The 21,852-nt window shown below is 36.3% G+C and overlaps 1 protein-coding gene and 2 long non-coding RNA genes across 31 annotated transcripts in view; 1 reads left to right on the top strand and 2 right to left on the bottom strand.

The window, feature by feature from the left end:
• The window catches only part of LOC127517456 (rasGAP-activating-like protein 1), a 202,545-nt gene that overhangs the window by 41,636 nt on the left and 139,057 nt on the right, over positions 1 to 21,852 (top strand). For 8 of the 28 annotated variants that reach the window (XM_051903142.1, XM_051903144.1, XM_051903139.1 and 5 more), the window contains 11 exons: positions 1,329 to 1,446; positions 3,913 to 4,066; positions 10,509 to 10,573; positions 10,663 to 10,775; positions 13,354 to 13,546; positions 13,628 to 13,765; positions 15,039 to 15,183; positions 16,701 to 16,873; positions 17,696 to 17,833; positions 18,006 to 18,141; positions 18,252 to 18,372. In XM_051903142.1, the coding sequence (XP_051759102.1) occupies positions 1,329 to 1,446; positions 3,913 to 4,066; positions 10,509 to 10,573; positions 10,663 to 10,775; positions 13,354 to 13,546; positions 13,628 to 13,765; positions 15,039 to 15,183; positions 16,701 to 16,873; positions 17,696 to 17,833; positions 18,006 to 18,141; positions 18,252 to 18,372 (1,494 nt within the window). Of the gene's footprint in view, positions 1 to 1,328; positions 1,447 to 3,912; positions 4,067 to 10,508; positions 10,574 to 10,662; positions 10,776 to 13,353; positions 13,547 to 13,627; positions 13,766 to 15,038; positions 15,184 to 16,700; positions 16,874 to 17,695; positions 17,834 to 18,005; positions 18,142 to 18,251; positions 18,373 to 19,342; positions 19,423 to 19,538; positions 21,736 to 21,852 lie in introns of those variants that run through there. The other 20 variants (XM_051903146.1, XM_051903145.1, XM_051903143.1 and 17 more) reach the window with 15 other exon arrangements.
• LOC127517464 (uncharacterized) lies at positions 4,073 to 15,022 on the bottom strand. Of its 2 annotated transcripts, none has more exons than XR_007931254.1 (4): positions 14,977 to 15,022; positions 14,518 to 14,616; positions 13,612 to 13,760; positions 4,073 to 4,322 (listed from the first exon to the last, which is right to left on the bottom strand). It is a non-coding gene; the product is annotated as an uncharacterized LOC127517464 (long non-coding RNA). The 2 variants fall into 2 exon arrangements; XR_007931253.1 differs by lacking the exon at positions 14,977 to 15,022 and adding an exon at positions 14,796 to 14,970.
• LOC127517465 (uncharacterized) lies at positions 17,637 to 19,404 on the bottom strand. Its single transcript, XR_007931255.1, has 3 exons — positions 19,271 to 19,404; positions 18,215 to 18,417; positions 17,637 to 17,821 (listed from the first exon to the last, which is right to left on the bottom strand). It is a non-coding gene; the product is annotated as an uncharacterized LOC127517465 (long non-coding RNA).

Genomic DNA, 21,852 nt, shown 5'->3' on the forward strand with positions numbered 1-21,852 from the left:
ACAGTTTCAGTGCAGCTTCAAAGGGCTTTAAACGATACCAGACGAGGAATAAGGGTCTTATCTAGCGAAACGATCGGTATGTCCTACACCTTCCCTATTCAACTTACTGAAAAAATGTAACTGGCGCTGCGTTCGTTCCGTAAGTTGAATAGGGAAGGCGTAGGACATACAGCTTAAGCTTTTTGAAGAATACGAAAGTACGGTTTTGGCGGAAGCACTTGGAAGGTGATCATTTGTTTATATAAAGCATATACATTTACATTTTTTTTCGCTAGATAAGACCCTTATTCAACCATTTGGAGACCATTGAAGTCCATTATAAGGAGAATAATCCTGGAATGTTTTCCTTCATTTCTTTTCGACTGAGAAAGAAAGACATGAACATCTTGGATGACATGGGGGTGAGTAAATTATCAGGAAAATTTTATATGAAAGTGAACTAATCCTTTAAGCCTTGTTTTCTGAAAAAAAAATTAGGGATGCACTGATATGAAAATGTTGGCCGATACCAATTCTTTATATTTGAAAGCCGATTATATATTGGCTGATAAATCTAAATCAAAATTTTTATATAATTTTTGAGACCCTGATTACAAAAACAAAAGTCTCACCATTAAAATCCATGTCCCAAACACACAATTATGATGTTCTCATTATAATTTTATGTAGCTTATATGACAGACTTGCACTGAACATGTATTTTCCTTTTTGAAGTGATTTCAATCATATTTCAAGCAATTCAATACCATAATGGCGGACAGTGCGCATCTGAAGTGTCTCGGCTGAAGGAAATAATCCATTATTTATCAACTTTAATATATCGGCCAAATTTTCTTATCAGGCTGATAACGATAACATTAAAAATGAACATATATCGGCCGATACCGATATATCATGCATCCCTAAAAAAATAATAAAAATAAAGTGAGTTTGTGCTTAAAACAATAAAAATTATCTGTCAATGGCAACAGAAAAATAAACTTATTTCAAAGGGAAAACAAGATTATTTTTCTGACCCCAATGGCAGATATTTGTTCTTGTTTTAAGCATAAACTCACTTCATTTTGATAAATTTACTGAAGGCGAACACAATTTTTTGCAGTGTATCATAACATTAAGTAAAAGTTCATCATTTAGCCCCATATTTAAAAGAGTATAAATCCAATAAACATCCCGCTATTGTAAAAACAACTGACAAACATGCATCTTACCCATCGTACAGGTCAGTTTTGATGCTTTAGCTTGAAGAGGATGAAACACAAAGTCTAGCTCAGTGAAAGCACTGTTATAAAAGCACATAGACACAAAACTTTCTGTCTCTCTTTCAGAGGTAAACTGGGTGCCTTGCGTCTGAAGGTGCGTTTGGCAGAGGAGCGAATTCTCCCTTCTCTGTACTATCAGCCTCTGATCGAGCAGCTGGTGGAGGCCGTCATCTCGCCATCAGAGGTACCATCACATTCTGTGTATGCTGCACATCTGAACAGCTTAAACTGACCACAAAAGACCGTCTACAGCACCCATGATGCACAGAGTGTGTTTCAGGCCTTGAAAACAAAGGGGTTAATGTCATTGGAGAACGTTTACACTACAAGAAAATCATCTGGTGCTTCACCTTTTCTCCATTAACAGAACCCAAACACTGACCTATAATGAAACACTAAACTACTGAAGAACTTTTAGCCACAATGATGTAACATTTGTCAAATTTAGTTCCAAACCAACAAGTTACTTCCTATTTGAATTGAGGAAGCAAACAGGAACTGTAATCTTAATTGGAATTTGAATTCAAATGCAGTATAAAGTGCAGTTTAATAATACATTTCATACAAGCATGTAGGCTATTTACAGAAACATTAGATCATATGACAAATCACTGATTCAAATGACTGTAGACATTTGTATGTAATTTAAGCACTATATGGTTTCATTATTTTTAATAAATCAACTTTTATTTTACATCGTACACACAGAATTTTCCAGAATACTGTACATAAATACTTTAACATGATCCAGACCAGTGTTATTTTAGTATCATTGATACTATTGTAGTTTTTATTGATATTTTCAATTAGTTTTTATTTTTATATTTTTGTTTTAATTTAATTTAATTTTAATTTTTTATATTTTTGTTTTAATTTAATTTTAGTTAGTTTTACTAATTTATTATTATTATTAATTAGTGTTTTTGCCATTTTTATTAGTTTTTTCAAAATAATTTTAATTATTTTTCATTTTAGTTTTAGTTATTTTAGTACATCAAGTTAGACTGAATAAATATGAGAAATGTTGTCTTAGCAACTAAATGGGAAAAATAAGTTTAAGTTTTTTTATATATTTTATTTAATTTCAGTTAAAGGTGCAATATGTAAGAATTTTGCAGTAAAATATCCAAAAACCACTAGGCCAGTGTTATATATTTTGTTCACTTGAGTACTTACAATATCCCAAATGTTTGCAACTATTTGTAAATCGTGAGAAAATTGCAATTTTAACCAAGGCTCCGGGACGTGTGAGGAGTCGCCTGTCAATTGCCTCATACCCGCGTTACCCTCGGTTTCCGGTTTTATTTTGTAGAAACCATGGAAACACCAAAGACGCTTTAATATATTACATGTTTTAATAGGCAAGGGAACAACTGTTTTGATATATTTATAGACAGAAAACTAATTATTGTTATATAGCTCAACACGTTTAGTCTTATTGTTTAAATCTAATTTTCTAGATTTTTTGCGAGTACCATGCTTTACCATGCCTCAGAGAAAAACATTATTTTGTGAAGTAGCTAACATAGCATAATCAGATGCAGCTTTATTTTTAGTAACAGTAATACAGCATTTTCTCCATCATACAATACGTTTTAAAATTAATTGCATGCCATTTATCAACACAAGCCATCCAGCATTTAATATGATATTCTTAAATCGATCTATCTTACTGCAGTGTGTCTCAAACAAGTGTCTCACAGCAGCCGCCAAGCGAACGCACGGAGTAACGTTATAATATCATTTTCAAAACGCTCAAATGTATCTAATATGATAAACAGAGCTGTGTTACCTCATACTCATAACCGGAAAAGCGGAAGCAGCGCCGGCGACTGTGGCATAATAAAAGCTCCACTGCTCGCGGCGTGTGTTGCGCAATCGCTCTAGCGGGCTCGTTCAGCTCCCACAACACTCGGTCCTGCTCTGCTTCATACTACAGCAACATTAATAATCGCATCCATGAACATGATTTCTTCCCGAGTCCTATCCCAATTCTTTTCATGAAGACCACATGTCCCAAGATTTCGCGCTCAAACTTGGCGTCATCAAGCTACGCCTTTGTTTTGAATAGGCCTCTAGCGACCTCAAGTGGACAGAAAATCTTACATATTGCACCTTTAATAGTTTAACAGGACTAAAAAAAAATGAAACCTTCAACTTGATGTGATCAGTTCATGTCCATTTAGTGCCCAAAATCTGTTTAATTCCTCTTCCTGTCATTCCAAATCAAATCCCAGTCTTGAGTTTTCTTCCAGGAACGAACACGTCACAATATTCCTCATTTAAATAATTCATGTGCAGAATAAAGGGGCGGGGCCTGGTTGAGTTAGTTAGTAGTGTGTTGAAACTGGCGGTTGTGGTAAGGGGCGGGACATTTCCCAAACACCAATCACAACACACTGCTCCAGCCGACCAATCAGAGCACATTGTGCTTTTCAGAAGGAGGGGCTTCATAGAGACAGGAACTAAACAGAGCGTTACTGACAGACTAGGAAAAGAGGAGCTGCAACAATGGAGAATATGAGGAAAATAATCAACATTCAAGCAGGAAAACCTGTTCTAGTAGAGCACAAAAACAAAATTAAGACTACTGTATGTAAAGGGCATGATACGGCCTCTTTAAATTGTGAATTTTGCCCAATGCTGTCAGGTCGATGATCCCACGCCTCTGACCCTGCTGGAAGAGGTCACGACGGTGGAGAGTCGGCAGGACGTGGCCATGACGCTCGTGAAGATCTATCTTGGTCAAGGCCTGGTTGTGCCATTCCTGGACTACCTCAACACCAGAGAGGTCCACAACACCAGTACGTGTGTGTGTGTTTGATTAGTGGTTTTCCTGTGTGTAGGCGACATGATGACTTCAGTCCCGCTATATTTACACACAGTTCCCCTCGCTGCCGTGAAGTCATCTCTGAACTTCTCCTCTCTCATTAATGATGTTTTGTGTGATTCTGGGAGCGCGTGGGTTTTTCACACTCGGCTGGTGTTTTATGTTGCGTTTGTGCCGCGCCGATGACAAACAAAGGGCCCAAGTTTCCATAGCAACTCCACAGGAAGCAGCTTCAAAAGGAAATGGAACGATCATAAGATGGGAATGTTTGTCAGCAAACGACGAGGATTAAAGAGAAAGACAGAAACACACAAGTTACTAACAATGTAATTATAACAGAGAACAAATTCAACAGGAAATAGTTTTAATGTGTCTCTATGAGGGATCAACTGTACGAGACCATGATTGCTGATGTGACGCACCCCTGAGATTTTAATAAGTATAATGAATAATACATCTAATTAGTAATTTTTAGTGTGAGACCATATGTAAATAAGGTAAAAATGTTGACTAATAGATATCATCATACTTTGCCCAGTTGATTATTCACAGAACATTAAGATTAGATATGCAAACAAACCATTATCTAATTAAATATGCACTCATTTGCATACATTTCCAGAACAGAAATCTGAACACTGGATAAAGAAAGGCTCAAAATTTGTTTGTTTTACAGAGGGGATTTTGGATTTCTCTTTTTATCACTCCATGAATCAGAAAATACTGTGAACAGACAGAAAAAAAATCAGTGTTTTTAAGGGAAAAAAAATGTTATGTGAAACAGCCGAGTGTAAAAACCTTCAGAATATAGATATGAATAAAACTGTAAAGTTTGATGTGTGTAAAATTGCTAAAGTGGAGATTTCTGACTCAAACTCACCGCCTTTAAAGGTATGGATTGAAATTGAAATCTACAGATGCAAACAGATAAAGTGCAGTAAAATAAACACTGAAATGTGTATTTTGAATCTAGTCTGAAAGACAGAAGCAAAAAAGTCCAAAATCTCAGTGCCTGAAAAAGTGTGCATGACTGTAGTGTCAATTATCATTAACAAGAACAACTGCGTCCAGAACAACTGCACTAAAAATAACCCAGAACACCAGGATATGGATAGAAATGCACTGCAGTGCAAGTTGCTTTGGGTAAAAGCCTGGGAAAACATCACATTTTCTTCATAAAATGTAAAAGTCTAGTTGTAATTAAATACAATTTTGATAGATTTAATTTTGCACATTTATATGCATACCCTTAGGAAAAATAAGTATATTCAAGTGTGCTATTACTATACTAAAAATAAACAAAGTATACTTTCAGTCTACTTTTTATGTACTTCTCAGAAATATACTTAAAATTGCACTTAAAGGGTTAGTTCACCCAAAAATGTCGTTCCACACCCGTAAGACCTTCATTCATCTTCAGAACACAAATTAAGATATTTTTGATGAAATCTGATGGCTCAATAAAGATAATTTACACTTTCAGATGCCCAGAGAGCTACTAAAAACATATTTAAAACAGTTCATGTGACTACAGTGGTTCAACCTTAGTGACAAGAATACTTTTTGTGCGCCAAAAAAAAAAAAAAAAGACTTTATTCAACAATATCTAGTGATGGGCGATTTCAAAACACTGCTTCATGAAGCTTCAACGCTTTATGAATCTTTTGTTTCGAATCAGTGGTTCGGAGCGTGTGTCAAACTGCCAAAGTCACGCCCCCCAGTGGTGAACCATTGAAATTTCAAAATGTTTCGAAACACTTATGATGTAATGAAGCCTCGTTTACTGAAATCACATGACTTTTGGCAGCGACCAGCAGCGTGGTATCGTTGAGTGCACTGGCGTTTTATGTTATTTTATGTGTATGTGTTTAACTTAATAGCACTATGGAGTGGAGATGGACTATTATGCTTGCATTTATTTTATTTTGGTTAATGGGCGACTTAAATGCCATTTGGGACGGCTTGCACCCGAATAGGATTTACTACGATAGAGAACTGTTGTTGTCATGGGAGAATCTCTCGCCGGTGAATCCACCTGTGGACTTCTTCTTCCCAGATCTGAGTGCCTTTGCTGATGGAATCAACTCTAAAGCCCACTTTAATGGGTCGAGTCAGCGACCGAGAAAGCGAGGGAGAAGAGGTGGGGTACGTGAAAGATTGAGAAAGAGACAGCTGTCTCGAATACCGCTTCCATCTATTATTTTTTTACGTAAAAAGATTGAGGAACTTCACGCACATGTTCATTTTCAACACGAATTCAGAGACAGTTGTTTGCTTGCAATCTCGGAGACTTGGCTTTCAAAATTGGACTCTGATAAAGAGCTGCTAATTAATGGATTTAGTGGTCCATTTCGAACTGACCGCGACTCTGGGATAACTGGCAAGACGCGAGGCGGGGGTGTCTGTTTATATGTGAATGAACGTTGGTGCAAGACTGTTGTCGTGAGAGAGAAACTATGTACAAAGGACATTGAGATGCTCACGGTATCCCTCCGGCCTCATTATCTGCCTAGAGAGTTTCCCCAAATATTTGTTTCTGTGGTATACATACACCCAAAGGTGAATGTGAACTTGGCTATGGAGTATATTGAGAAGAGTTTTATGAAATATCAGTCACTATCCCCGGATGCTCCGACTTTTATCATGGGTGATTTTAATAATTGTATATTGGAAAAATCGGTAAAGAACATGTATGGGTATGTCACGTGTCCAACTAGGCATGAAAGGACATTGGACCAATGCTATGGCTCTATTAAGGGAGCATATAAAGCTTCTCTATTACCTCCTTTGAGTTCGTCAGATCATAATTGTATTCATCTAATTCCATGTTATACTACTGAACTGAAGAGGGGAAACGTTGAAACGAAAACTGTGAAATCTTGGACTGATGATGCTATTGAGAGCTTACGAGGATGTTTTGATTGTACCTTATGGAATGTTTTTATGGATTCATCTGCTGATATTGATGTGGTTAGTTTCTGGGTAACTTATTGTGCTGACTCTGTCATTCTTGAAAAAGTTGTGAAGATATATCCAAATAGTAAGCACCAATCTTAAGGGTCTGTTGATTAAGAAAAGAACGGATTTTCAACGAGGGGATTTGCTTGAAGTTAAAAATGTACAGAAATTAATTAGACAAGAAATTAGGAGGGCAAAAATACGTTATAAGGAAAAAGTGGAGATTAAATTAAGAACAAACCGTATGGGCTCAGTATGGGATAGTCTTAAATTAATGACGGGCCTAAATAATGGATGTAGAAAACAAGTGAAAGTAACCGGTTATGAGCGAGATAGTGCCCTTGCAGAGGATTTTAATACATTTTATGCTAGATTTGAAGAGCAGAATGATGGCATAAGGCATGAGTTCCTCTCAAGAGGGAAGTTTATTTGTTTCTTTTAATGTAGAAAATGTAGTTAATCTTTTTATACAATGTAAAATTAAAGTGAGTCCTGGTCCGGATGGAATAAGTGGTAGGGTCCTGAAACAATGTGCAGAAGAATTGGGTACAATCTTCTACTTAACTGGTCGTTTGAGGTTCAGTATGTACCAAAACTTTGGAAACAGTCGATCATTATTCCAGTAGCAAAAAATAATTGTCCTAAAGACTTGACAGATTATAGACCTGTCTCCTTGACCTCACTTCTAATTAAGGTATTTGAGAAATTAGTAAAAGAGGTATTATTGGAAAAAACTAAACCATTTCTCAACCCGATGCAATTTGCCTACAGGGCGAGGAGAGGTGTGCAGGATGTGACACTGACCTTACTGGACCTGTTATATAAACATCTGGAGGGTAGTAGTAACCATGCAAGGCTATTATTTGTAGATTTTTCGTCTGCATTCAACACGATTCGACCAAGTTTGTTGGTTCACAAGCTTAGGTCGAGTTTTGGTGTGGATGCAAGAATGGCCGCTTGGTTACTAGATTTCCGCAGAGGGTAAGAATTAATGGCGTTCTGTCAGGCCCTATAATTACATCTATTGGCTTCCCACAGGGGTGTGTACTTTCTCCTCTCCTCTATATCGTATACACAAATGAGTGTCGTAGTCAGCTTGAGAATCGGTACATTCTTAAGTTTGCTGATGACACAGATATTGTAAGTTTGTTGGTTGGTGAGGAGAGGGAACACGGGCCTATTTTGCAAATTGGTGTCGAGAGGCTGGTCTGCTTCTGAATGCTGAGAAAACCAAGGACATGTGCATTGACCTGCGGCGAAATCAGACAGCAGCTCCATGTACTATTGGCGATAATCATTTGATTGAATTGGTCGAAAGTTATAAGTACCTAGGTACTATTATCGATAATAAACTAAATTTCGCAGAGAATACCGATAGACTGTGTATGATGAGCCAACAAAGACTTTATTGTTTGCGGAAATTAGCTAAATTTAATATTGATAGGACATTGATGACTGCTTTTTGTAAGGCATATATTGAATCGATTTTAACCTTTTCATTGATTTGTTGGTTTGCCTTTTTAAAGGTCAAACAGAAGAATTCGAAACAAAAGATTCATAAAGCGTTGAAGCTTCATGAAGCAGTGTTTTGAAATCGCCCATCACTAGATATTGTTGAATAAAGTCTTTTTTTTTTTTTTTGGCGCACAAAAAGTATTCTTGTCACTAAGGTTGAACCACTGTAGTCACATGAACTGTTTTAAATATGTTTTTAGTAGCTCTCTGGGCATCAAAGGTTTTAAATAACTGTAGTAAAGTATTGGGTGTGAAATTGCTTGGGTTGTCAGATCTGTTTGATATTCAGGTGATAAAGAAAGCGCATCACATCATATCTGACACATCTCGCCCTCTTTATGATTCATTTCAGACCCTCCCCTCAGGATCTTTGTATAGGGTCCCTCTAGCTAAGACAAACAGATTTAAATTTTCGTTTGTTCCATATGCTATCACTTTGCTTAATTTAAATAGGAAATTATTTTTTTGTGCTATTAATGTTGTGTATTTGTCTGTCTTGTACGTGGTGCTATCATGCTGCAGAACAAATTGCCCCTAAGGGGGACAATAAAGTTTTACAATACAACACAATACTCCGAACCGCTGATTCGAAACAAAAGATTCGTAAGGCTTCGAAGCTTCATGAAGCGGTGTTTTGAGATCGCCCATCATTAGATATTGATATTCAGGCAATGGTACAGAATCATAGAGAAAATTATCATAAGACAATGCTCAGAGAGCAATGCAAAATCACAATTTTTTAAAAACAGTGTCAAGAAATCATTAAGTAAAAAGGGAAAAACACTTGAAAGACATTGATGTACCTGAGGCAACAAAAAGAAAAACTGAATTTCTGAACAGGCAAAATAAAAAAAAACTTCATAAAACCTGACAAAAGTCTTCTCTACACCTTCATTCACACATATTTTTTTATGTACAGTTCATGTCATTTTAAATAAGATTACTAAAGCAAATAATCTTGCCTTCTTCTTACACCATGTGCTCATGTGACCATGTGTCCCACCTTTAAATGGTGCTTGATAGTGACTCCCACACCTTACTGGACTGCTCTTTGGTACTTTCTCGACCTTTCTAATTGGTTGTAATCATTTAAAGAAAAATGTACTAAACATAGGGCTTAAGAAAACTTTCCGTTGCCTGAGGGTTAAATGTGATGTTACGCATCTTCTGAAATAGTACAAAATCTCCAGATCAAAACACAGGTGAAGAAGCAGAAACAAGTGGTAGAAGATTGCTTACACAAATGTAAAATAATGCGACCATCAAACATTAAACAACATATAAGTTCAAAACTGCCTAATGTTACCGAATGAAATGTCGACCCATGAAGGATTAACGACTGTGAAGCTTTGGAGATGTTGATTGACTCAATCTAATCCATGTTTTAATCATCGTTCAGCTTTTTGTTTAAAATGTTGCTTTTTTAATGAAACTTACAAGTACACTTGCACTATAAAACTACTAAACTAGTAGTTTACTGACTAACTAAACCTAAAAACTAAACTAAACGTTGTCCTACAACTATTTAACTAAGTTCACTTATAGTATAGTTGCAATACAAACGAAAACTTAGTTGTAAACTAGTTGTGTACTCAAAGCTTACTACTGTTACACTTAAAGTATACTTAAAAGTGTACATTTATACACTAAAAAATGGGCCAATTTAGTCCAAAGTAGTATTGAAATAGTACACTTACAAGTATACTTCTAGTAGATTGACTTACTACATAAAGTATACTTATAGTATAAATATACTTGAACTTTAGTATACTTAGTAAAATGAACTTGAACGGTACATACTTTTTTTGTGTGCATGGACAGCAGACAAAGGCGGATTTCATTCTGGTTTGGCGTTAATGACGGGTTCGTTCTGATGGGCTCTGGAGGAACATAACGGTTGAGAAACACATTGACAGAAGTTGTTTTCTGTTTCTCCCCAATAGCAGATCCAAACACACTCTTCCGGTCCAACTCACTGGCATCTAAAGCTATGGAGCAGTTCATGAAGGTGTGTGCATATCTTCATCTCAAATATGATCTTGTGTTTATATCAGAATGTGTGAACGGTAGTAAGAGGGTTTGGTGTGTGTGTGTCAGGCTGTCGGGATGCTGTATCTACATGAGGTTCTGAAGCCCATTATCAACCGGATCTTTGAGGAAAGGAAATACATCGAGTTGGATCCCTGCAAGATCGACCTCAACCGCTGCAGGTGTGAGATCATATACATAACAGTAGTTCATTCACACAACATATCATTAGTTGAAACAGCCATGATCAGGGAAAATCACTGCAGGAGAGACGTGTTGCCAGGTAACAGCAGTGAACTCGACAAACTTTGCCTCTTATGGTGGCGTTTGGCTTTTAGATCTATGTATAGCATGATTTCACCACATGTGAAATGTCAGTGAGCACAAAAGCTCTCCAGGTTTCAGGCAATATTTGAAATAAGAAAGTTTGGGGTTGGTAAGGGGTTTTTAAGACTCACCAAGGCTTCATTTATTTGATCAAAAATACTATAAAAACAGGAATATTGTGAAATATTATTACAATTCAAAACAGCTGTTTTATATGTGAAAGTGTAATTTATTCCTGTGATCAAAGCTGAATTTTCAGCATCATTACTCCAGTCTTCAGTGTCACATGATCCTTCAGAAATCATTCAAATAGTTGCTGCTCAAGAAACATTTCTGATTATTTAACCTTTAAAGGGTTAGTTCACCCCAAAATGAAAGGTCTGTCATTAATTACTCACCCTCATGTCGTTCCACACCCGTAAGATCACAAATTAAGATATTTTTGATGAAATCCGATGGCTCAGTGAGGCCTCCATTGACAGCAAGATAATTAACACATTCAAACAGGCCCGGCGCCACGAGGGGGCAAAAGGGGGCATTGCCCCCTCAGATCTGATTTGTGCCCCCTCAGTTTAAATTTTCCCCACATTCACTCCCGATTTTAACCCTTTAACGCGTGCGATAACACCGGTGTGATTAAACGTTCAGTGCGTCACTGCTAAATTTAAACCTGCTTTCGCGCTGCTGGCGCTGAGCCAGAGATGGACACGCTCAGCGCTTTTCATATTTCACAACTATTCAGTGTTTTCAACCACATAATGTTTATTTGACACTGATATGGAAGCTGAAATAATCCTTTCGTTTATAATTTGTTATTTTTTATTCATATCAGATACATTGCGTATGAAACAATAAAGTTTACTCTTGAAAACTGATGAATTTACGTGATGTAAATCCGACTGATCCTCTGTTTTATCAACTAACACGATCATTATAAAGGTGTTTAAACAACAAAACACATTCACTTCCACATATTTGACAATCGGAATATATCATATAATTCATGATATAGTTAACAAGTTTGTGAATATTTTAAATAAAAAAGGAAAAACGAAATAAACGCGATAGCCTACCTGTCATAGTGTGGCTGCATGACGTGTCGCCAAGGGATATTCTAAAACGCTTAACGTGAAAAACGCTTAACGTTGCTTAATGTACTAAGGCAGTGATATTAACAGACCAAACTCAGTAAACATCATACTAATAAAGTATACTATGTACAGAAAAGCAGTTGAGCCCAGAATTTGAACGCAACGCAACGCAATGTTTAAATTCACGAGCGTTTTCCTCAGATAGAAAACTGTTATAAAGAAAGCGATTATCGTCGCTTAATGTAGCCTATAAGTGATAGGCTATTAAAAGATCAAATTTGGCACAAACCAATTTTTCTGTATATTACGCTTTATTAGTATAGTGTTTACTAAGTTTGGTCTTTTAATGGCCCTGTCTTTTTCTTCACTTAACGTGTAATTAAATGTGTTGCGTTCATATTCTGGGCTCATCTGGTTTTCTGTCCGTAGTATGCTTTATTAGTATGGTGTTTACTAAGATTGGTTCGTTAATAACACTGTCTTAGTAAATTAAGCCACGTTAAGCTTTTTCAGGTTAAGCGCTTTAAGCCCGTTGGCCCCCTCCAGAATTATGAATGCCCCCCCAGTTCGTGTGTCCTGCTCTGCTTTCAAAAGCTTAGAAAGCTACTAAAGACATATTTAAAACAGTTCATGTGACTGCAGTGGTTCAACCTTAATGTTATGAAGAGACGAGAATACTTTTTGTGTGGCAAAAAAAACAAAATAACGACTTTATTCAACTATATGTAGTGATGGGCGATTTCAAAACACTGCTTCATGAAGCTTCGAAGCTTTACGAATCTTTTGCTTCGAATCAGTGGTTCGGAGCGTGTATCAAACTGCCAAAGTCACGTGATTTCAGTAAACGAGGCGTCGTTACGTCATAATTTCAGTGGTTCACCACTGGGGGGCGTGACTTTGGCAGTTTGATTCACGCTCCGAACCACTGATTCGAAACAAAAGATTCGTAAAGCGTCGAAGCTTCATGAAGCAGTGTTTTGAAATCGCCCATCACTAGATATTGTTGAATAAAGTCATTATTTTTGTTTTGTTTTTGCGCACAAAAAGTATTCTCGTCTCTTCATAACATTAAGGTTGAACCACTGCAGTCACATGACTGTTTTAACGATGTCTTTAGTAGCTTTCTGGGCATCTGAAAGTGTAAATTATCTTGCTGTCAATGGAAGCCATCGGATATCATCAAAAATATCTTAATTTGTGTTCTGAAGATGAACGAAGGTCTTACGGGTGTGGAACGACATGAGGGTGAGTAATTAATGACATAATTTTCATTTTTGGGCAAACTAACCCTTTAAGTACTTAGCTATGGTCCAGCATTGCTAAAAACACACTCTGTTTCCAGACGAATATCATTTAAAGGCTCAGCGTCGGAAGCAGAGGTCAGAGAGAGCAGCGTCGGGCTGCTTCAGATGTATCTGACCAGCATCATGGAGGCCATCGTGAACTCAGTTTCCCAGTGTCCTCCTGTGATGAGGGTCGTGTTCAAACAGCTCCATAAACGAGTAGAGGAACAGTTTCCAGAACCGGAGAATGAGGTGAGGACTTCATCAGAGCCTCACAGTGATGATGATGATGATGGTGTGGCTGGTGTTATACTCACTGTTTCTCTCTTGTAGGATGTGAAGTATTTGGCCATCAGTGGCTTTTTCTTCCTGCGTCTGTTCGCTCCTGCGATTCTGACACCCAAACTCTTCCAGCTGAGAGACCATCACGCCGACACGCGCACCAGCAGAACTCTACTGCTGCTCGCTAAGGTACAACACACACAATCATAGATTCACATTTTAAATTCATCTTTATTTATTTATATCAAATGTTTGATTTTCCTTCAAAATGTAAATCATCTTCCACTCAGATACAGATGTTTGTCAATTAAATGCATGCATTGATGTTGGAAAAATCATGATTTTTTATTATATTCTATATTGTTTATTTTACATTTATTTTATATGATTTTCATTTCAGCCACTCAATTTTGCATGCATTCATGTTGGAAAAATCATACATTTTACTATATTCTATATTTTACATTTATTTTATTTTGTTTTCGTTTCAATCACTTATTCATGCATGCATTCATGTTGAAAAAATCATAATTTTATTGCTTTCTATATTGTTTATATTTTGCATTTATTTTTATATTATGTTCACCTCATTTATGCATGCATTTATGTTGTGAAAAGCGCAATTTTATTATATTAAATATTACTTATAGAAACTTTTATGTTTATATAATTTTCATTATTTATGCATGCATTCATGCATTCATGCTGGAAAAATCATAATTTTTATTATATACTATATTGTTTATTTTACATTTATTTTTAAATAATTTTCATTTCAATCACATTTTTATGCATGGTATATAACAAAATAATTCATTTGCATGAAATGTGAGTGATTAACTTTCCATTTCTTGTCTAAAACTCTTTCGCACATAAATTAAAATTATTGCAATACAGCACAGAAAATGAAAATAGTTTTGCAAAATCATTCATTACCATACCATTGGCCACAACTCGGGTGTCTTCTAGTTTCCCAACTGTAAATACAGCTTTGCTCGGTCATGTGATTACGATATTTCCGACTTGAAGGCAAAGTAAATCTGCAACAGTAAGTAAACCGACACTGAGAGAGAATAGAACTGAGTTTCAATAGAACATGCATAAACTGCATAAACATGCATTCTCAGTGCATTTCATGGGATGTTCAAGGAATCAATTTAGGAATTACAGTAATATTGTCATAGTTTGTATCTAAAATAAAGAATGATCTCTGGAAAACCTTTTACAGAAGAGAAAATGACTGAATACTGTCACAGTGGTGGTTGGGTGAACTTCACAGAATCAGGGTTACCATCTAGACATGATCAACTCTGAAGCAGTTGCACCTTCAAAACAATCAATGGCATATTTTCAGTGTAAACGGGTAAATCACATGCTGTATACTGTACGTCTTTACTCACCCGCTCACACCTGATCTCTCTCTCTCTCTCTCTCTCTCTCTCTCTCTCTCTCTCTCTCTCAGGCTCTTCAGAGCGTCGGGAATCTGGGGCTGCAGTTGGGTCATGGGAAGGAGCAGTGGATGACCCCTCTGCATCCCATCATCCTTTGCAGTGTGGCGTCCGTCAAAGATTTTCTGGATAAGCTTGTAGACATCGATCACGACAACGGTGAGTCAACATGACGACAGAGCAATGTATTGCCATAACAACAGAGCGAGAGAGAGAATTATTTATAGAGTATTTACTAAAAATACTTTTCATTATTCCATAATAAACTCTGTCTGAAGTATATATAATTACAGTGATTAAAAATTCAATCATTCTCTGTACGTGTACATGTGAGGGCCAAACTTCTGAAAGTATCTTATCAGTAATTTAGCAATTTCTTAAAACTGATTTTGAGGAAATGTCCTAAAATGACCTTCATTAATAACTTCCAAAAAAATCCAAAAGTTGACTGTAAGGGTTAGAGTTTATTATTATTAGCTTAATTAATCATTTAAAGGCAATATAAATTAATGAGAAGTAGTATAGGTAGTACAGGTTCATGTTTGTACTATAAATACTCTGAAAATGGTTTGAAATAAAAAAAAGCAAATCCTAACACTCGTCTTGTGTTTAAGGTTGTAAGGGAAATAAATATTGTCTTAATTTATACAAACAATTAAAAATAATATATATCATAAATTATAAACACATAAATATATATAAAATTATATATATATATATATATATATTAAATAAAAATTTTTTATATATCATCAATAAAAAATAAATAAATAATAAATTCTAATAAATATTTTGTTAATTATTATTGTTATATATATATATATATATATATATAACAATTAAAAATAAAATATATTATTAATAAATAATAATAAATAAATAAATTCTAATAAATATTTTTAATTATTATTATTGTTATATATATATCAATTAAAAATAAAATATATCATTCATAAATAATAATAAATAATAAATAAATAAATAATAAATTCTAATAATTTTTTTTAAATTATATATATATATATATATATATAAAACAAATAAAAATTAAATATCATTAATAAATAATAATAAATAAATTTTATATATATATATATATATATATATATATATATATATAAAATTGTAGACAAAAATCTTAGGCTTTGGGAGTTGTATATAGTGTGTGTCCAGTGTGTGTGTGCTCTCTGAGAGATCACATACCCATATCTACACCATGCTGAACACGTCCTGTCAAAGACTGTTTTAATATTTAATGCGTGTGTGAATACATTACATAAGGAGTCTGATGACAGTTACACCTGCAGCTGTTACACAAACTCATTTACTTCACAGTGTGTGTGTGTGTGTGTGTGTGTGTGTGTGTGTGTGTGTGTGTGTTTTCCCAGTGAAACGCATGTTTGAATAATTGAGAGGCAAACATCAGTAAAATACATGCATGCTCTGAAGATTTACTATAGTCCCGTATACTGTGATCTACACGTGTGTGGAGTGAAATATGAGTCGAGGTGTGTTTGACTGACTGTAATCTAGTGCGCCACCTGCTGTCTGTCCTGCAGCACCGCACAACAAACACAAACCACTGCACTCAATTTCTTAAATATGATTTTAGATATGAATGATTGCTCAAATGCATAGTTGTAATAATCTAGTTTCTGGTTGTTGTGTCTCTGCAGTGTGTGAGGCTCCGCAGCGCGCCGTGTTTTTGCCGTCGGTCATCGTGAAGGAGGGTTTCCTGCAGAAACACAAAGCTGAAGGACCTCAGCTGCTCAAACGCTTCACTTTTAAGAAACGATATTTCTGGCTCAGTTCAGAGTCGCTGTCCTACGCCAAGAGCCCCGACTGGCAGGTCTGACACACACACACACACACACACACACACACAGGTTTGTTTTTGTGAATTGTGGGGACACTCCATAGGCGTAATGATTTTTATACTGTACAAACCGTATTTTCTATCGCCCTACACCAACCCTACCCCTAACCCTACCCATCACATTCTGCATGATTTATAAGCCTTTACTCCAATTTATAAGACATTAATGTCCTCATAAGTCACCCTCTCCTTGTAATACCTGTCATACCCATGTCATTATACACATTTGTGTCCCGATATGTCACAAAAACGTGCACACACACACACATATGAGGGTCCACCTGTAAAAACACATATGTGTGTGAGTGTGTGTTCTTCTATGAATGGATGGAGTGTCATTAGCTGTAGGTTCATTATCATCTCTTGGCTTTTGATGTTTGGAAAGTGCTGAGTTGAGATGTGTGAGTGTGTGTCTGTGAGTGAGTGAGTGTGTGTGAGTGTGTGTGTGTATGTGTGTGTTCCTGGTATTCCCTACGTTATGGGGACCAAATACCAATAGTAATACCAATAAAATTTGACCTTATGAGGACAATTTAGGTCCCCATGAGTAAAACAGCTTGTAAATCATACTGAATGAAGTGTTGTAAATCTAAAAATGCAGAAAGTTTTCTGTGATGTGTAGGTTTAGGGGGTCAGAGGTCAGGTTAGGACACAGAAACCATCATTAACCTGATATAAAATCAGTGGAAGTCTATGCAATGTCCTCACTAATATAGTGAAACAAACACACACCTGTCTGTCTGACTCTTCATCTGTCGCTGTGTGTTCATCATTCACGCTCTGCGTGTGTTTCAGGTTCGCTCCTCTATTCTCATCCAGCGTGTGCGTGCGGTGGAGCGAGTGGATGAAAACGCCTTTCAGCTACAGAACGTCATGCAGGTCATTACACAGGACACGGAGGGACAACTACACACCACATACCTGCAGTGCAAGGTGACAGAAAACACACACACACTGCGTCACATCACCTGATACAGTCAGACAGATACAGTACACACATTACAGCATTTCTTGCTACCTACACACTACAGTATATGTTGTATGACATATTTAGTATTTAGTGTGCATCAGAACAGAAATAATAAGGTACATGTGTGTGTTTCAGAATGTCAATGAACTCAATCAGTGGCTGTCGGCCATCAGGAAGGTGAGTATTTATAACGAACACATGCTGCCGTCGTTTCATCCAGGAGCTCATCGAGGAAACAAATGGACCTGCTGCCTGCAGCCCGACCGCACAGGTGTGTGTGAGATTCACCTGCACATTAACCGTACTTAAACTGCACCTATTGTACTATTTTGTGTGTTACTCACAGTCCTCTCTTTTTGTGTGTGTGTGCGTGTGTGTCAGCGTCGGGCTGCAGTCGGACTCATTCTGCCGTGACGCTGGGCGACTGGAGCGACCCGTTAGATCCTGACGCTGAAACACAGATCGTTTATAAAGAGCTGCTGCAGGGCCGAGACAAACTCAGGTCTGTGTGTGCTGTAATACTGCAAACGTCCAGCAGGTGTCGCTGCTGTAATGACAGAAATCAAAGAGGGACCGGCAATATATGTAGTATAATTAATAAAACATTATTATTATTATACCTTCAATGCACATATACATTAAATGCAATTTAAGGCACTTTGGATAAAAGCGTCTGTTAAATGCATAAATGCAAATGTATTATATATATATCCATAGGCTTGGTGAATGTCATGAAGAAATCTTTTGCCATATTTATTTCACATTACAGTAATGAGGATTTGTGGATTAAATATTCTTAATTGCCACAATGCAAATGCAATGAAATCATAATTGTTCTAAAATCAGTGTTTAGTGTCATGTATATATTATTATAGTATTTTGAATTAGTTTTTGTTTTTATATTTTATATATATATATATATATATATATATATATATCATTTTAAATTTAATGTTCAAGTAATTTTGATGCGTTGTCATTTTTATTTTTATTTATTATTTAAACATGTCTATATACTGAAGTTTTTATTAATATTTTAATATTATTTTTGTACTTCAAGCCAAATTAAATGAAAATAAGTAATGTTGCCTTATCAACTACCTGAAACAAAATAAGGTTTTTTAAATAATTTATTTTATATCAGTTAACATTTTTTGTAAAACATTTTTGTTATGGTTTTAGTTTTAGTTAACTATAACTAAAAAGTCTAAAATTAGGCTTCATTTTTACTGTGCAATATATAATTTTATTTTATTTTTGTTATTTATACTTTATTAAATATGATCTTGACATGTTTTGGAGCTTTCTACAGTGATTAATATGAATTTAATCACCACAATCATCAAAAAAGATCCCATATTAATTAATAACTGCAGTAACTTTTAGTACTTTATAGTTACCATGGTACATTTCTGTAAGAAAACAATCCTCATTGTGCTCCTCTGTTGATTCTGCTGATGTTCGGGACACAGGAAGCAGTACTTGGAGACACAGGAAATGGAGACGGCTGAACAGGAAGAGATGCCGCTGAAAGCCAGTCAGCCTTCATCAGGTCAGACTCGCCTCATCTTCCTCTCACACACACACACACACACACCTGTAATGATCTGCTCTCTGAGGGCCAAACAAACCCAGTGTAAATGTTAAATCATTTCCTGTGTGTGTCAGTGTCTGCGCAGGGCCGATCTGAGCGCGCTCGTGCCGTGGCCGCTCGTCTGCTGGACGTGGTTCTGGATTTAGAACGAGCGCATTCGACCTTCCAGAGCCGAGAGCGAGACGAGAGCGGTGCGTTCATCCTGACCTCACAGAGAACATGATGAACTCCACGCTTCAGCTCCAGCGCTCAAGAGTTTGTCAAAGAAGAACTCGCACAAACTGTACTATCGAATTATGCAATGTTTCTGAATCAAACTCCAGTTATTGATGAATGTCTGTGGAAACATTTTTATGTATTTGTACCTTCAAGTGTTTTTAATCTCGGTGAATTTTTACTCAGACGTCCGACTGTAGCTTCTGAAATCAGTCTCTGCTTGGCATTACACTAAATAACACACACACACACACATACACTGACACACACTCACACTCACACACACACACACAGACGAACACTCTCACACAACACAAACACACACTCGCACACACACTCTTTCACAGACACACTCACAGACACAAAACACACATACACTGACAAACACTAACACAAACACAACACACACTCATACACGCACAAACAAACACTCTCACACACAGACACTCATACACACACACACACACAACACAAACACACTCTCACACACAAACAACTAACACACACAAACTAATTCACTAATCACATAGATACACACTCACTCACAAACACACACAATAATTCACAAACAAACTCACACACACACGGACACACAAACACACAACACACATACACTCTCACATAGATACACATACTCATAAACACACACACTAATTCACAAACAAACACACTCATGCATACACACTCGCACGCACACAGACACACACACATTCACACACAAACACACTCTCACACACACACTCACAGACACACAAACACAACACACTCTCACAAACACACACTCTCACATAGATACACACACTCACTCACAAACACACACACTAATTCACAAACACACTCACGCACACACACTCACACTCTCTCACACACACTCACACTCTCTCACACACACACACTAATTCACAAACAAACACACTCTCACACACACAACACACACTTTCACAAACACACATACACTCTCACATAGATACACACACTCACAAACACACGCACACTAATTCACAAACAAACACACACACACACACTGGACACTTTTGTGCAATTTGGTTTCTGGCTTTTCTTCCATGCAGGTGAACTAGTTCTCGACCAAATGAACTTGATTAATATTGTAATTGTAATATTTTTATATTTGCACACAAAGGATCCATATATCTTGTAATGAACATTTATTGTTTTATGTTTAAAGTGAATTTAAACATCCAGCCATGTTCTAGATTTGCCATTGCTGTGGACACAACCAGGTTACACTGAATCCAGGTTAGCGGTGTAAAACTGAAACGGGGGCAGCCAATCAGACGCTTGACATCCAGTTGCGCTCTCTGTCATCCACTGCAAAAAATGACTTTCTTGCTCAGTACTTGTGTCTTGTTTTCCATCACAAATGTCTAAACATTCTTAAATCAAGATACATTTACTGGAGAAGAGAAATGACTGAAGATATTAAGTCTTGTTTAATGATAAATGTATCAAAAATTAAGTGAGTTTGTGCTTAAAACAAGAAAAAAATCAACTTAACTCAAAGATTATTTTTCAGACCCCATGGAAAGATATTTGTTCTTGTTTTAAGCAACATTTGATACATTTTTCAGTAAACAAGTCTCAGTATCTTCGGTCATTTCTCTGCTCCAGTAAATGTATCTTGATTTAAGAATGTTTAGATATTTGTGCTGGAAAACGACAAAAATACTGAGGAAGAACATCATTTTTTGCAGTTAGTTTTTGGTTTAGATGTTTCTTGATCAGTTCTCTGGGTGGTAGTTGGTTCGTTTAGGCCAATTTTGGTGGTTTTATTTATTTGTCAAAAAAAAAAAAAAATACGACCTGGTTTTCCGAATAATCTTGGCTTTTTAAAGAGGCTTTTCATTGTGCCAAACAGTGTTTTTGGGTTGTGTGAGCATGTGTGTGCAGGAAAACAGCTGAAAATAGTTGATTTATTTTGTTTTTTGGCCAAATATATATTTAAAACATTTGCGTTCTTGTGCAGTAATTTGCTTTTGTTGGTTTATTTTGGACGGAGAGCATTTGCTGTTGACTATAAAACCCGTTTACACAAAACTGTGTGAAACTCTTTGTGTTTCTTTCTCTCAAACACACAATCCAGTCTGACCTCAAATAATTCATACAGCGTTACATTTGTGATTACATAAAGTTGACATTTAACATAAGTTTGTG

This window comes from Ctenopharyngodon idella, chromosome 8, assembly GCF_019924925.1.
Source record: "Ctenopharyngodon idella isolate HZGC_01 chromosome 8, HZGC01, whole genome shotgun sequence".
Classification (NCBI taxonomy): domain Eukaryota; kingdom Metazoa; phylum Chordata; class Actinopteri; order Cypriniformes; family Xenocyprididae; genus Ctenopharyngodon; species Ctenopharyngodon idella.